Source organism: Limanda limanda, chromosome 18 (genome assembly GCF_963576545.1).
Source record: "Limanda limanda chromosome 18, fLimLim1.1, whole genome shotgun sequence".
Lineage (NCBI taxonomy): Eukaryota > Metazoa > Chordata > Actinopteri > Pleuronectiformes > Pleuronectidae > Limanda > Limanda limanda.
In genome coordinates, this window is record NC_083653.1 from 488,234 (window position 1) to 504,331 (window position 16,098).

General features: G+C 45.9%; 2 protein-coding genes across 4 annotated transcripts in view; both read left to right on the forward strand.

Annotated features, from left to right (window-relative positions):
• The window catches only part of asap2b (ArfGAP with SH3 domain, ankyrin repeat and PH domain 2b), a 31,562-nt gene extending 24,840 nt beyond the window's left edge, over nt 1–6,722 (forward strand). For 2 of the 3 annotated variants that reach the window (XM_061091048.1, XM_061091049.1), the window contains exons 21-28: nt 144–251; nt 326–566; nt 673–777; nt 941–1,205; nt 2,784–2,842; nt 2,960–3,024; nt 3,394–3,513; nt 5,667–6,722. In XM_061091048.1, coding sequence (XP_060947031.1) covers nt 144–251; nt 326–566; nt 673–777; nt 941–1,205; nt 2,784–2,842; nt 2,960–3,024; nt 3,394–3,513; nt 5,667–5,741 — 1,038 coding nt within the window. In that variant the 3' untranslated portion in view covers nt 5,742–6,722. The remainder of the gene's footprint in view (nt 1–143; nt 252–325; nt 567–672; nt 778–940; nt 1,206–2,783; nt 2,843–2,959; nt 3,025–3,393; nt 3,514–5,666) is intronic. The other variant, XM_061091050.1, reaches the window with a different exon arrangement.
• Nucleotides 6,723–7,264: 542 nt separating this feature from the next.
• Nucleotides 7,265–15,172, forward strand: cpsf3 (cleavage and polyadenylation specific factor 3). The gene is made up of 18 exons (XM_061091111.1): nt 7,265–7,488; nt 8,512–8,575; nt 8,837–8,934; nt 9,017–9,145; nt 9,278–9,455; nt 9,701–9,790; nt 9,910–10,060; nt 10,383–10,558; nt 10,644–10,802; nt 11,429–11,575; nt 11,687–11,839; nt 11,928–12,036; nt 13,063–13,161; nt 13,249–13,343; nt 13,733–13,820; nt 13,902–13,968; nt 14,237–14,333; nt 14,764–15,172. The coding sequence occupies exons 1-18, from the start codon at nt 7,418–7,420 to the stop codon at nt 14,851–14,853; spliced, it is 2,061 nt and encodes a 686-aa protein (XP_060947094.1). The 5' UTR covers nt 7,265–7,417; the 3' UTR covers nt 14,854–15,172.
• Nucleotides 15,173–16,098: the final 926 nt, after the last annotated feature.

Below are 16,098 nucleotides of genomic sequence, written 5' to 3' on the forward strand. Positions count from 1 at the left end.
AGACGACAACAGTTGTGTTTGTTTTGTGTCTTTGTTTCGTAGCATTTTGTAGTTTTGTTGTCTCCTTATTGTCTCGTTGCCACGAAAATCGTCTGAATGACCTCATGTCCACGTGTGTAATCTGAGTGGCGTCTGGTCCTCAGCTGACTCAGGCTCAGACGGGAAAGTTTAACGTTCACGTCCACGTGGAGTACGAGTGGCGCCTGCAGCACGAGGACCTGGACGAGAGCGAGGACGAGATGGAGGACAAGGTGAGAGGCTTTCATCCGCTGAGGTCAGACACGTGGGAATGTTGGGGTTCATTAACGCCCACCTGTCTGCGCAGCCGATCCCGAAGCGCCGCGAGGAGCGTCCGGTCAGCTGCTTCGTCCCGGGCAGCGCCGCCATGCAGCCCAACCTGGCGGCGCTGGCCAGGGACGCCGCCGGCGTGGTGCGGGACAAGCAGAGGCCTCAGGCGCCCAGCGGCATCATCAGCAACGAGACGTACGGCACCGTGATGGAGCTGCCGCCGGCCGGGCCCACGCCACCGCTCCCCCCCCGAGCCCCCCCCAGAGCCCCCCATAGAGGTCAGGGAGAGTCTCTCATGTTGTGATGGTCGATCAGCTGATCAGATCCTCACAGTCACGTTGTGTGTTTGTGTGTTTGTGTGTTTGTGTGTTTGTGTGTCTGCAGTGTCGGGTCACAGTAAACCCACCGCCATGGAAACCGTCGGAAGACAAAGGTCGTCGTCCGACCCCCCGAACCCCCCCGCCCCTGAGAGGAACTCCTCCATGTACGGTGGGTGACATCATCCAGCTGTCTCTGGGGGGGTGGGGGGGTGGGGGGGGTAGTTTGTTGTCTTGTGATTGTTTTTTGAAACAATGATTTTCTGGAAGTTAAACTTTGAGCTAAATTTGGTTGAAACTTGACGCAAGATGTTTCCTGGTTTGCCCCCCCCCAGTGCTGCCAGTAGCTCCTCCCCCTCCTCCCCCGCCTCCAGGAAACAGGAAGTCCAGTCTGTTTGGAATGAGGACCGCCTCAGCCAGGAACACCCCCCTCCCTCCGCTGCCGGGACTCCCCCCCGCCCCTCCGGGCCCATCACCACCCTCCATACCTTCACCCCCCCACTACAAAGCTCCGCCCCTAACCCCTCCTGTCCCCAGCCACAAAACCAGCAAGTCCCCAGGACCCAAGTCTCCTGGATCCACCCGATCCCCCCCCCCCGGGTACGTATCGCTCCACACAGGTCACATGGTACATCCCAGAGTTCTGTTGGTCAACATGCTGCGAATCCGCTACGGACGGACACTTTATCATTTATAGTTCTCCGTGCTGAAAACAATTCACCGCCAGAACAGTAGGTGGCGCAACAGAAGACAAGCTTGGAGAAGCTTACCTACGAGTAATCAGAAGAAGTCCACGCTGTTTATTTACCTCCCCCCCACTTCCCTCACACACAGTGTAGCTACCATGGCAACTAAATAAAATAAAGTGACACCCAGCAGGTCACAATGCTGATGTCATCGTTTCTTAGCGCAGCGGTTCCAAGGTCTGGTTTCCGAACTGTGTTGCTTGAAGCTACACGGAGCTAGCTAGCTTCCCCCGCAGCTAGCTCCCCCCCCAGCTTCCACACACAGTCAGCAGGGACTCCCGACACTAACTACTACCCAGTGTTAGCTTCTAACCTGACGGTATTATAGAAACAGTGTCATGATAGAAGTGGAATTAAAGTCGTGACAGCAGGTTATGCTCTGGTACCACCTTAGGTCGGTCCTCTCTGTCCGTGTCCGTCAAAACGGAGTAGCATAATGGAGCCTTAACGCGCTACAAAGTAACACGTTAATTCCACTACTTTTAGCGGTAACAAGCATGTAATGAAGTATTTTTTTAATCAATTAACACAGTTACAACTACTGAAATTTAAATGAGTTTGTTACTCGCGTTACTCTCTTTTGTGAAAAATGAACACTTGCAGACAAGAAGACGGTTGGATGTCAGACTATATTTTCACGGACCGGCCGTTGAGGTTCGGCTAGCCTCACCACGGAGTCCCTCTGCTACGGCCTCTGGAGACATCGACAGATTTTTTATTTATTTAACGAAATTAACGAATTGTTAATACGCGGCCTCAAATTAATTGTTGCGTGGTAAGTTACCAGCAAGACGGAGACGAACGGATCCCAAAGCTCCATTACGCACACGCTGCACTTCTGTGCGCTTTGGAGAGGTTGTTTTGTTATTTAAAATAAAAAATTAATTCGTTAGTTAAAAATAATTCCACCGATGTCACAACAGATATGATGTCGGAAATGGCAACAGAGTTGTTAGTGCTGTTGTGGCGATCTCAGGGTAATCTGCCGTGACTTTAATCCAGGACACCGCCAGAGACGTTTCCTCGAACATACTTTTAACGCCGCCGTCACTTCGATCTCCAGCAGCCGATCTTCTTCGTAATCAGACCTGCTGGATTCACCTGTTGACAAATGGGTCCGACAAATAACGTGTTGGTTTGTGTTCAGCAAAAAAGTGACCAAGACAAGCGTCTTGACATACGTAAAGCATGAGTCATAACGGAGAGGATCTGGTAATTTTTCAAAATAAAACACCGTTTTATTTTGAAAAACTAAAAACTGTGTTTTTATACAGACATAAAAGTAACTTAAAAGTAACTTTCCAACTAATGACTTTTGATATACATTCATTGATGTACATTGATTCAATTACGTTTAAAAGAAGTAACTTGAAACTGTAACTAAGTACTAATTTTCAGTAACTTGCCCAACACTGTATTTAACTGATTTCAGATCAGTGAGAAAGCCTCCACAAAGACCACCTGCCAGGACCCCATCTGTGGACAGACCAGGTACACACACACGCACACGTGTACACACACACACACACACACACACACACACGCACACAGAAACACACACACACACACAGAAACACATTAGCTTACGTCGGTTTTGTCTCCCTGAAGGTTCTCAGTCCAGATCTCCTCAGAGTCCGGCTCCTCCAACACCTCAACCCAGAACCGCCTTCTCCGTAAGTCCAGTGTGTGTCCTCAGAGACAGTGTGTGTCCTCAGAGTCAGAGTGTGTCCTCAGAGTGTGTCCTCAGAGCCAGTGTGTGTCCTCAGAGTCAGAGTGTGTCCTCAGAGTCAGTGTGTGTCCTCAGAGACAGAGTGTGTCCTCAGAGTGTGGCTCTTGAGAGGGTAAAGGTTACGACCCCTGACCCTGACGTCAGGTTCAGTTCAGCTGGACAGAGATCCTGGACTCATAGACCAGGATCTCTGTTTCATTCACAGCACTTTAATGACATATTATCTAATATTGTGTGTGTGTGTGTGTGTGTGTGTGTGTCTATGTGTGTGTGTCTGTGTGTATGTGTGTCTGTGTGTATGTCTGTTGTGTAGAAGCAGAAGCTTCAGAGAGTGAAGGCCATCTACAACTGTTCAGCTGATAACCCGGACGAGCTGACGTTCGGAGAGGGGGAGGTGATCGTGGTGGAGGGGGAGGAGGACAGCGAGTGGCTGGTGAGTCTCACTGTGTGTGTCTGTGTGTGTGTCTGTGTGTGTGTGTCTGTGTGTGTGTGTGTGATGTTCACTGTGTGTGTGTGTGTCTGTGTGTGTGTCTGTGTCTGTGTGTGTGTCTGTGTGTGTGTCTGTGTGTGTGTGTCTGTGTGTGTGTGTGTGATGTTCTCTGTGTGTGTGTCTGTGTGTGTGTCTGTGTGTGTGTGTGATGTTCACTGTGTGTGTGTGATGTTCACTGTGTGTGATGTTCACTGTGTGTGTGATGTTCACTGTGTGTGTCTGTGTGTGTGTCTGTGTGTGTGTGTCTGTGTGTGTGTGTCTGTGTGTGTGTGTGATGTTCACTGTGTGTGTGTGTGTGTGTGATGTTCACTGTGTGTGATGTTCACTGTGTGTGTCTGTGTGTGTGTGTGTGATGTTCTCTGTGTGTGTGTGTGATGTTCTCTGTGTGTGTGTGTCTGTGTGTGTGTGTGTGTGTCTGTGTGTGTGTGTGTGTGTGATGTTCACTGTGTGTTTGTGTGATGTTCACTGTGTGTGTGTGATGTTCACTGTGTGTGTGTGTGATGTTCACTGTGTGTGTGTGATGTTCACTGTGTGTGATGTTCACTGTGTGTGTGATGTTCACTGTGTGTGTCTGTGTGTGTGTGTGAGATGTTCTCTGTGTGTGTGTCTGTGTGTGTGTCTCTGTGTGTGTGTGTGTGTGTGTCTGTCTGTGTGTGTGTGTGTGTGTGTGTGTCTGTCTGTGTGTGTGTGTGTGTGTGTGTGTCTGTGTGTGTGTGTGTGTGTGTGTGTGTGTGTGTGTGTGTCTGTCTGTCTGTCTGTCTGTCTGTCTGTCTGTCTGTCTGTCTGTCTGTCTGTCTGTCTGTGTGTGTGTGTGTGTGTGTGTGTGTGTCTGTCTGTCTGTGTGTGTGTGTGTGTGTGTGTGTGTGTGTGTCTGTCTGTCTGTCTGTCTGTCTGTCTGTCTGTCTGTCTGTCTGTCTGTCTGTCTGTCTGTCTGTCTGTCTGTCTGTCTGTCTGTGTGTGTGTGTGTTTGTGTGATGTTCGATGTGTGTTTGTGTGATGTTCGATGTGTGTTTGTGTGATGTTCACTGTGTGTTTGTGTGATGTTCGATGTGTGTTTGTGTGATGTTCGATGTGTGTTTGTGTGATGTTCGATGTGTGTTTGTGTGATGTTCACTGTGTGTTTGTGTGATGTTCGATGTGTGTTTGTGTGATGTTCACTGTGTGTTTGTGTGATGTTCACTGTGTGTTTGTGTGATGTTCACTGTGTGTTTGTGTGATGTTCGATGTGTGTGTGCGTGATGTTCGATGTGTGTTTGTGTGATGTTCGATGTGTGTTTGTGTGATGTTCGATGTGTGTTTGTGTGATGTTCGATGTGTGTTTGTGTGATGTTCACTGTGTGTTTGTGTGATGTTCGATGTGTGTTTGTGTGATGTTCGATGTGTGTTTGTGTGATGTTCGATGTGTGTTTGTGTGATGTTCACTGTGTGTTTGTGTGATGTTCACTGTGTGTTTGTGTGATGTTCACTGTGTGTTTGTGTGATGTTCACTGTGTGTTTGTGTGATGTTCGATGTGTGTTTGTGTGATGTTCACTGTGTGTTTGTGTGATGTTCACTGTGTGTTTGTGTGATGTTCGATGTGTGTTTGTGTGATGTTCACTGTGTGTTTGTGTGATGTTCGATGTGTGTGTGTGTGATGTTCACTGTGTGTTTGTGTGATGTTCACAGTGTGTTTGTGTGATGTTCGATGTGTGTTTGTGTGATGTTCGATGTGTGTTTGTGTGATGTTCGATGTGTGTTTGTGTGATGTTCACTGTGTGTTTGTGTGATGTTCACTGTGTGTTTGTGTGATGTTCACTGTGTGTTTGTGTGATGTTCGATGTGTGTTTGTGTGATGTTCACTGTGTGTTTGTGTGATGTTCACTGTGTGTTTGTGTGATGTTCACTGTGTGTTTGTGTGATGTTCGATGTGTGTTTGTGTGATGTTCACTGTGTGTTTGTGTGATGTTCACAGTGTGTTTGTGTGATGTTCACTGTGTGTTTGTGTGATGTTCACTGTGTGTTTGTGTGATGTTCACTGTGTGTTTGTGTGAGTTTCACAGTGTGTTTGTGTGATGTTGGATGTGTGTTTGACCTCTGGAGAATCTGTGTGTTTCAGATCGGTCACGTTGAAGGAGAGCCGACCCGACGGGGAGCGTTTCCTGTCACCTTCGTCCACTTCATCGCAGAGTGAGGTCACTTCCTGTTGAAGACAAACCCTCTGATGGAAGAGGAAGCTCCAGACCAAAGAATCTGAATCAACGCCCGGAGTTCAAACTTCTCTCGCACATTCAAAGCACCATGATGGACCTACGCTTTGTTGTGCGTGTTTTTTTTTTACAGCTCACAGAACTTTTTTTTTAATTCTCTAAAAGTTCTGAAGAATCTGTCTGAAAGAATTCTGTGGAAAAATGTTTCAAAATATGCTGCGGAAAAATCCTGTGTTAAACTCATACAAGTATTTATTCCATAGATGGTAAATAAAGATTGATCGCCCCCTGGTGGCTGGCTGCAGTGTCATCATAAGCTTACTCATGATTGGTCAGAGCATGTGTGGAACCTCAATGCACAGACTCATTGAGGAAGTGAAGATGTGTCTTTATTTATCTCAGTAGAAAGAAAACATCAACCTTTTAAAAATCTACACTGGCCAAAGGTATGTGGACAGAGGAGATGGATAATCATAACTTAACAACACATCACTCTCATGTGGAGATGTCCACTTACTTTTGGCAGAAAACATTTCCTATGTGACGACCTCTTCTTTGACAGCCTGTGTGCGTGCGTGTGTGTATGTGTGTGTGTCTGTCTGTGTTTGTGTTTTTGTTTGTGTGTATGTCTCTTTGTGTGTGTGTCTCTCTGTCTGTTTGTGTTTGTGTGTGTGTCCATGTGTCTCTGTCTGTCTCTGTCTGTCTGTGTGTGTTTATGTCTCTGTGTGTGTGTGTGTGTGTTCCCCTCTTGCTGCTGTGTGGGTGCAGGTACGAGGACCAACACTCCTCATATTAAGTCTTTTTGGTTGTGTTGTTGATATAATACATTTAGATTGTGTTTCCCATTAACACTGGATCCTGATCCCTCCTGTTTCCATGACTACTAGAGAAACTCTGTATTAGCTTTATAATTGATTTTATTCATCCTCTTTTTAAACCATGTCAATAAAAACTTTCCAAATGGTTTCTTTTGTTTTCTGTTGCTCCTGTAAAAAGAATCTTTTCTTTGACCTGGAAACCGACTCTTCTGATTCTCTCGGTTTCTTCATCTTTCTCTTGTTCTCATGCATCTCCTCTTTTCTCCGGGGAGAAGATCCAGGATTCACAGATTTCTTCTTCTTTAACATTGTCACAGATTTCTCTGAAAATAATTTTTGGATCTTGATGAAAACAAGCAGATTGATATTTAAGAGTTGATCCAAATAAAAATGTGAATTTAAATGTGATTTCATGAAGAGACGTGTGATGTGGGGGAAAAACGATTTTATTATCAATAATAATAATATCTTGCATTTCTATAGCGCCTTTCACAGGACCCGATGATAATAAAGAAAATTAGTAACGACGACTGTAAAGATTTATATAGGAAATTTAGTGTTTATACAAATTTAAGTGTTTTATTTATTTATTTTCCGGAAGCAGGAACTTATTTCGCCTCAGTGCAGAGAGGAACCCGAGTTTTCAGTGCTGTGAGTACACGGGCAGATTAAGAGCACGGACCGGAAGTGCTCAGTGTTTCGCAGCGAGTGAAGCTGTGGAGTACTGACGGAGTATCAGCGGAGTATCAGCGGAGTATTAGCGGAGTATCAGCGGAGTATTAGCGGAGTATTAGCGGAACACTGACCGGTTTATTTGATTATTTGTCGTCGTTGTTGAAAACATGGCGGCGAAACGTAAAAGTGACGTCAACGTTCCTGCGGAGGAAAGCGATCAACTGCTCATTCGCCCGCTGTAAGTTCATCTTCATCTTCATCAAAGTTCATCTTCATCAGAGTTCATCTTCATCAGAGTTCATCTTCATCAGAGTCTGAGTTCATCTTCATCTTCATAAGAGTTCATCTTCATCAGAGTCTGAGTTCATCTTCATCTTCATCAGAGTTCATCTTCATCTTCATCAGAGTTCATCTTCATCAGGGTTCATCTTCATAAGAGTTCATCTTCATCTTCATCAGAGTTCATCTTCATAAGAGTTCATCTTCATCAGAGTCTGAGTTCATCTTCATCAGAGTTCATCTTCATCAGAGTCTGAGTTCATCTTCATCTGAGTTCATCTTCATCAGAGTCTGAGTTCATCTTCATAAGAGTTCATCTTCATCAGAGTGTGAGTTCATCTTCATCAGAGTCTGAGTTCATCTTCATCTTCATAAGAGTTCATCTTCATCTTCATAAGAGTTCATCTTCATCAGAGTCTGAGTTCATCTTCATCTTCATCAGAGTTCATCTTCATCAGAGTTCATCTTCATCAGAGTTCATCTTCATCTGAGTTCATCTTCATCAGAGTTCATCTTCATCAGAGTCTGAGTTCATCTTCATCTTCATCAGAGTTCATCTTCATCAGAGTTCATCTTCATCAGAGTTCATCTTTATCAGAGTTCATCTTCATCAGAGTTCATCTTCATCTGAGTTCATCTTCATCAGAGTCTGAGTTCATCTTCATCAGAGTTCATCTTCATCAGAGTCGGAGTTCATCTTCATCTTCATAAGAGTTCATCTTCATCTTCATCAGAGTTCATCTTCATATATATACACATTGATTGATGCGTTGCTGTTATTACAGGAAGTTCCCAGTTTGGGATCAATAAATTAAAAGTTCAGTTGTATTTTGAAAACGTAATGTGAACTGTGTGTGTGTGTGTGTGTGTGTGTGTGTGTGTGTGTGTGTGTGTGTGTGTGTGTGTGTGTGTGTGTGTGTGTGTGTGTGTGTGTGTGTGTGTGTGTGTGTGTGTGTGTGTGTGTGTGTGTGTGTGTGTACAGAGGAGCAGGACAGGAAGTGGGACGGTCCTGCATCATCGTGGAGTTCAAGGGACGAAAGATCATGGTAACGTTGTTCTCACGTCACCATGGTAACGTTGTTCTCACGTCACCATGGTAACGTTGTTCTCACGTCATCGGCAGGTTAGTGTGCACGGCGGTCTGAGAGTGTTAACGTGTGTGTCTGTGTGTGTCTGTGTGTGTGTGTGTGTGTCTGTCTGTGTGTGTGACTGTGTGTCTGTGTGTGTGTGTGTGTGTGTGTGTGTGTGTGTGTCTGTGTGTGTGTGTCTGTGTGTGTGTGTCTGTGTGTGTGTGTGTTCTGCTGCAGTTGGACTGTGGGATCCATCCGGGCCTGGAGGGGATGGACGCTCTCCCGTACATCGACCTGATCGATCCGGCTGAGATCGACCTGCTGCTCATCAGCCAGTGAGTCCCCCCCCAGGTCTGATCCCCCCCCCACAGACCTGATCTGGTTCCTTCCGGTCACATCCACTTCCTGTTTCTCCAGCTTCCACCTGGACCACTGCGGCGCCCTGCCCTGGTTCCTGCAGAAGACCAGCTTCAAAGGACGGACCTTCATGACTCACGCCACCAAGGCCATCTACCGCTGGCTGCTGTCGGACTACGTCAAAGTCAGGTAGGAGGTTGGTTGCCATGGTAATCACACACACACACACACACACACACACACACACACACACACAATGCAACTGGCCCCTCGGTTCCACCCCCGCTCTGATCTCCCTTCTAACTGAACTCCGTGCTGCAGTAACATCTCGGCCGACGACATGCTCTACACGGAGACGGACCTGGAGGAGAGCATGGAGAAGATCGAGACCATCAACTTCCACGAGGTGAAGGAAGTGGCCGGCATCAAGTTCTGGTGTTACCACGCCGGACACGTCCTCGGAGCCGCCATGTTCATGATCGAGATCGCCGGCGTCAAGGTGACGTGCGCTGGTCGTCTGAGGAAGTTACACAACTCCAACATGACCTCATTTCTGCTTCTCACATGTGAAGCTTTAACTGTGTCTGTGTGTGTGTTTGTGTGTGTGTGTGTGTGTGTGTGTGTGTGTGTGTGTGTGTGTGTGTGTGTGTGTGTGTGTGTGTGTGTGTGTGTGTGTGTGTGTGTGTGTGTGTGTGTGTGTGTGTGTGTGTGTGTGTGTGTGTGTGTGTGTGTGTGTGTGTGTAGTTGTTGTACACAGGAGACTTCTCCCGTCAGGAGGACCGACACCTGATGGCAGCAGAGATCCCGAGCGTCAAACCAGACATCCTCATCACGGTGAGCCAAGCCGCACAATCAGGTTTAAACACAGCAGGTAGAAAAGCGACATGTGCATCATTGTGTGTGTGTGTTTGTGTGTGTGTGTGTGTGTGTGTGTGTGTGTGTCTCTCTCTCAGGAGTCGACCTATGGGACTCACATCCACGAGAAGCGTGAGGAGCGAGAGGCTCGTTTCTGTAACACCATCCACGACATCGTGAACCGGGAGGGCCGCTGTCTGATCCCGGTCTTCGCTCTGGGACGAGCTCAGGAGCTGCTGCTCATTCTGGGTGAGACCACGCCTCTTCTTCTTCTCTGGTTGATTAACGGTAGAAGGCAACAGCTCGTACGTGCGTTACGGTTAAAATAAAAAGTCTTATTAAAGGAGTAAGTTCAACCTGTCGCCCAGCGGCTCGTTAATCTGACGTTTCCAGGACGAGTCGCAGCTTCATGAGTTGACTTGATGCTGTGTTAACTCAGTTTTGGCCACTAGAGGGCAGAAGTTCCCCTCATGAGACTGAATGTGCCACAGAACTGAGAGTCTGAAACATCTGAGTTCGTCCAAATAAACATCTTTCTTTCTGAAACCCCGTGGTGCTCCTGCCGAGCCAGACGAGTACTGGCAGAACCACCCGGAGCTCCACGACATCCCCATCTACTACGCCTCCTCCCTGGCCAGGAAGTGCATGGCCGTGTACCAGACCTACATCAACGCCATGAACGACAAGATCCGGAAGGCCATCAACATCAACAACCCCTTCGTCTTCAGACACATCAGCAACCTGAAGGTGAGTCTGCCGCTCGCCGTCCTGGCGCTGAGCCCACAGACCCGTGTTCTCGTGTCTCACGTCTCGCCGTCTGTCGGCGTTTCAGAGCATGGACCACTTCGATGACATCGGCCCCAGTGTGGTGATGGCGTCTCCTGGTATGATGCAGAGCGGCCTGTCCAGAGAGCTGTTTGAGAGCTGGTGCACTGACAAGAGGAACGGAGTCATCATCGCTGGATACTGCGTGGAGGGAACGCTCGCTAAGGTCGGTGGTTGCTCCGCCTCCAACACACGAGGTTTTATAAATCAATCTAAACGTCTTCACCTGAAAGCATCAGCTTGAGTCTGACGTGTGAGTGAGAAGAAGAGAAGGTTTCCTCCTTCTCTCCCTGAGCGTCGGTTCTCTGGGACTCTGCTGAGTGGGTCCCCCCCCCCCCCCGTGAGTGGGTCCCCGTCCCCCGTCCCCCCCCCGTGAGTGGGTCCCCGTCCCCCCCGGTGAGTGGGACCCCCCCCCCCTCCCGCTGAGTGGGTCCCCCCCATCTCCATCTCCTGAGTGAAGAACTGACTGAGTCTCAAGCAGCTGCAGCTGGAGAGTGAAGCTGAACTGAGATCAGTTAGAAACACTCTGAAGTTATAGAGCCAAAGGTCACATGTCTCTGGCCATAACTCATAACTGTGTGTGTATCTAACTGTGTGTGTTTGTGTATCTAACTGTGTGTGTTTGTGTATCTAACTGTGTGTGTTTGTGTATCTAACTGTGTGTGTTTGTGTATCTAACTGTGTGTGTTGGTGTATCTAACTGTGTGTGTTTGTGTATCTAACTGTGTGTGTTTGTGTATCTAACTGTGTGTGTTTGTGTATCTAACTGTGTGTGTTGGTGTTGTGTTGCAGCACATCATGACGGAGCCCGATGAGATCGCCACCATGTCGGGTCAGAAGCTTCCTCTGAAGATGTCCGTGGACTACATCTCCTTCTCCGCTCACACCGACTACCAGCAGACCAGCGAGTTCATCCGAGCGCTCAAACCTCCGCACGTGGTGATCACATGACCCCAGCGCACGCTTCTTAAAGCACGTGCAACATTGTGACTTTTTAAAACAGTCTCCCGCAGTGTTACCGGGGTAACGGAGTGCGTCTTCTGTCTCCAGATCCTGGTGCACGGCGAGCAGAACGAGATGGCTCGTCTGAAGGCGGCGCTGATCCGCGAGTACGAAGACAACGATGAGGTTCACATCGAGGTCCACAACCCGAGGAACACCGAGGCCGTCACGCTGAACTTCAGAGGAGAGAAACTGGCAAAGGTTGAATCCTGAACCCTTGTGTACCTGTTCCTGTGTGTGTGTGTGTGTGTGTCCTCCAGCTGCTAACTCCCAGCATGCTTTGCTGCAGGTGATGGGCTCTCTGGCAGACAGGAAGTGCGCTCAGGGGCAGAGGGTCTCTGGGATCCTTGTCAAAAGACACTTCAACTACCACATCCTGACGCCCTCCGACCTCTCAAGTGAGTGCTTCTGTGTGTGTCTGTGTGTGTCTGTGTGTGTCTGTGTGTGTCTGTGTGTAGCTGCTCGTGTTCCCACGTCACATGACCTTAACCTGACAGTTAGCAAGGCTGTGTGTTCACCGCTGCTCGTCCAGTCATGTGACTGATGAGAACCAATCAGGAAGAGAACGTCTGCCTCATCTGTTCAGACTAGGGTTGCAAAATTCCAGGAATATTCAAAGTTGGAAACTTTCCATGGGAATTAACAGGAATATACGGGAATTAACTGGAATAAAGTGGAAATGTTGTGGGTAATTTATACTAACTGTATTGACCTTGTCATATACAGACATAAATATAAACATTTTGTTGTGTCGTAGGTTGATTTGAGCCCTGAGGAAACTTTGGGCACTTGACTATATGCTTCTGCATCGTTGTGTCATTCTTAACATAGGTCTTTGCACAGTATTTGCAAATGTACACAGCCTTTCCTTCTACATTGGATGGGGTGAAATGTCTCCACACATGAGAGAGTGCACGTGGCATTGTTCTGTAGAATAAGATGAGAACAAAGTTTGTAAAAAACACTAATGCAATGCCAGAGATATAAATAGTTAGACAAACAATTGGAATCGTCTGTAAACATATTTTACAATTGATGGATAAATGAATGGAAATAGTCTAGATGAACAGATGAACAATCCTCAATCAGCATGCTAATATATTTCCCAGTAATATCATGGAAACTTACCTGACTAGTCCTGCACTCTACAGCAGGCCTCAATAGCCCTGCTGTAGAGTGAAGCATGCTGGGAGTTATCTGTGCATGTGATGGAAGAATGACCAGTGAAGGGTTGAAACTCAACGTTCCATACATCTTTAAAATAGAGTTTTGAATGATGTTTTTAATGCTCAGCGTTTAATTTGCGTAGTTTTTGTTTTTTTTTCAAAATTCCCGAACTTAACCTCACGTGGAAAGTTTTGATTATTACACCTGAAGCGCTTCCCTGTGAAGGAGCTGAACTGTGATTGGTTGGTTTCCTGCAGACTACACAGATCTGTGCATGAGCACGGTGACTCAGACTCAGGCCGTCCCCTACACCGGACCCATCTCGCTGCTCGTCAGCCAGCTGCGCAGCCTCGCAGGTCAGTGACATCATCACATGTGACATCATCACATGTGACCTCAGCTGCTGGTGGTCCCGGTCTAACCTCTGTGTGGTTCAACCTCAGGAGACGTGGAGCAGGTGGAGGGAGCCGAGAAGATCACCGTCCGCATCTTCAAGAGCATCACTCTGGTTCATGAGGCCGGGATGGTGACACTGGAGGTCTCACACAGACACACACACACACACAGACACACACACAGACACAGACAAACACACAGACAGACACACACACACACACACACACAGACACACACAGACACACAGAGCCACCATGTCCACTTAGTATTATTTTACAGTATTTCTAGAGAGATCTTTTATGGCAGCAGCCTCCATCTGATCTGAATTCTACTACACGAACATTAGTGTGAACGTTTAACACATGAAACAGGATTTATTTCAGTTTTTGTCGTCTCTAGTGAAATGTTTATTACGCTTTAAAATTCTGTTGATATCGAGCTAACGATATTCCCCTACTGTCCTCGACATAAACACTTAATTGATCCAAGTTTTGAGTTGAGGAGTTTAACGTGACTCTGTTCCCGTCTCAGTGGATCGCCAACCCGCTCAACGACATGTATGCTGACGCCGTCACCACGGTGATCCTGGAGGTCCAGTCCAACCCCAACGCCCAGAAATGTCAGTGAACGTTGCGTCCTGCTCATGTGTTTGTTGCCATGGTGACAAGGAGAAAGGAGGCTAACGGTTTGTTTGTTTCAGTTCCTGAAGGTCGGAGGGAAACGTTCCACGTGGACGTGTTCGTCGAGCGACTGGAGCTCATGCTGCAGTGAGTACTGCCGCTTGTTTTACCCTGTGGGGCGCGCCAGTCGGGTGGAGTTAGAGATTTTAATGAAGCATCTCTTCTAACAAACGGTTCATTTAAAACGACAGGAAACGTTTTTTCATAAATGGATATTTCTGACAAAGCTGCAGAAGAAACTCATTTCGAGTTACAAATAACTTTATAATATATATAAGACGAGATACTGATTTTCACAATGTGTGTGTCTCTCTGTGTGTGTGTGTGTGTCTCTGTGTGTGTGTCTGTGTTCCAGCGACATGTTCGGAGACGACTGCGTGAATTGCAAAGACGGTCGGAACCTGAGCGTGACGGTGGACGGCGTCACGGCGATCATCGACCCCGAGACCCGGGTGAGTTCATCACTTCCTCTCACTGAAGCTTGCGCCCCTAGAGGCTGAGATCTTCATTACACACCAGGTCGATTAAAATGTTGCGTTCATGTCGGTATGGAAGATTGAAACTGACATTATTCAAAAGCTCAGATATATTAATATACCAGGAAATTCCTGAAAAGTAATATTTAAAAAATAACAGTTGGCTGTGATTTCTTAATTAATGAGATAAATTTGTTTTGTATTCTAATCCTGTTTGATTTTCAGTTTTTTTACCTTTAAATGTATTTATTTATAACTGATAGCGATTCATGTGTACATTTTTTCTGTATTGTAAGTTTCGAACAAATTAAACTGTACACATGTTTTTTTCTGAATTTTATTTTGTACGTTTGATCTAAAACTCCAAACTGAGAGCAAGGTGCTGACCTCTGACCTCTGACCTCAGTCCGTAGCCTGCACAGAGGACGAGTCGCTCAGGGAGATGGTGGAGGTCGCGATCCATCGACTCTACGACGCCCTCAGCCCGACCACATGACGAGCACGCCCACTCTGTGATGTCACCAGCACGGGTCCAATCACAGAGAGCCGCCGATGATGAAGGGGTGTTTGTGTCCATGGTAACGCTCCGATTATTCAAGTGTAATTTTGTAACGACAGTGCAGCTGTGATATGAGTTCAATGCAACTTGATGTAAAATAAATTCTGAACATAAACACAAATGTCCTCATATCAGCTGATGTGAAACAACAGATCCTGAGTCAATAGAATGAGAAATCGTTTTGCTGAGGTTTCTCATTTTGAAAGTTTCTGATTATTTCCTTAATGTTTCTCTAAATAAAAACACTGTTTTGATACTTTCTGATTATTTGTTCTCATTTAATAAGGTAAAAACTTTTATTTTATTTTTACAAACCCTGACACAAAATAACGAGAACTGTTTTGATAATTTATTATCCTTTGGATTTTTTTGAGTAACTCATTATTTTAATAGTTCCTCAAAACAAGAAATATTTGTATACAATATCTCGGTATTTCACATTTGTTAGCACGATTATTTTGAGTTTTTTATTTGAACTATAAGGTGATCTTTGTTTCATCAGTTGGCAGAGTTGAGCTTCCATAGATCACAGCCGTGTCTTTATTGATCTGATCAAATGTGACAAATCCATAAAACATTTTTTCTACTGGATTTAAAAACACAATTTAAATATTTTCGCAGGGAAATAAACGTTTGAGTTTCAGTGAATTAGTTTGTTTTGTTTCCTCAAAGATAAAAATAACATGGAGTGAAAATATGAAATATGTTTTAATGACAAACTTATTTTAACGATAATGACACTGACTTCATCTTGATTTCACTTCATTTATTCAATGAAACAAAACTCAAATGTCTCAAACACAAAAGAAGGAAACTTTCAGTATTTTTCATCGATCATAAGAATATTTGCTGGAGACTTTCTCCATGGACATTAATTAATTAAAAAATCAAATGATCAGTTTGTCGATATGTCAACTATTTTCTGGTTCCAGCTCCTCGACTGAAGAACAGATGCTTCTCACTATTAATATTAATAATATTAATGACCCGGTGCATTTTAGAGATTTAAAGACGTTTTCAGAAGCTCTCGACAAAACTGGATTTTTCTAGTTTTCAAAATAAAATGAAATTACAAGAAACAAGAAATAAAAATCTTGAAATTTCAACTAGAACATTAAATCTGAAAATGCTGCTGAGCCTCAAACAACAAACGGGGAAACTTTGTGAAATTATGACGGACGT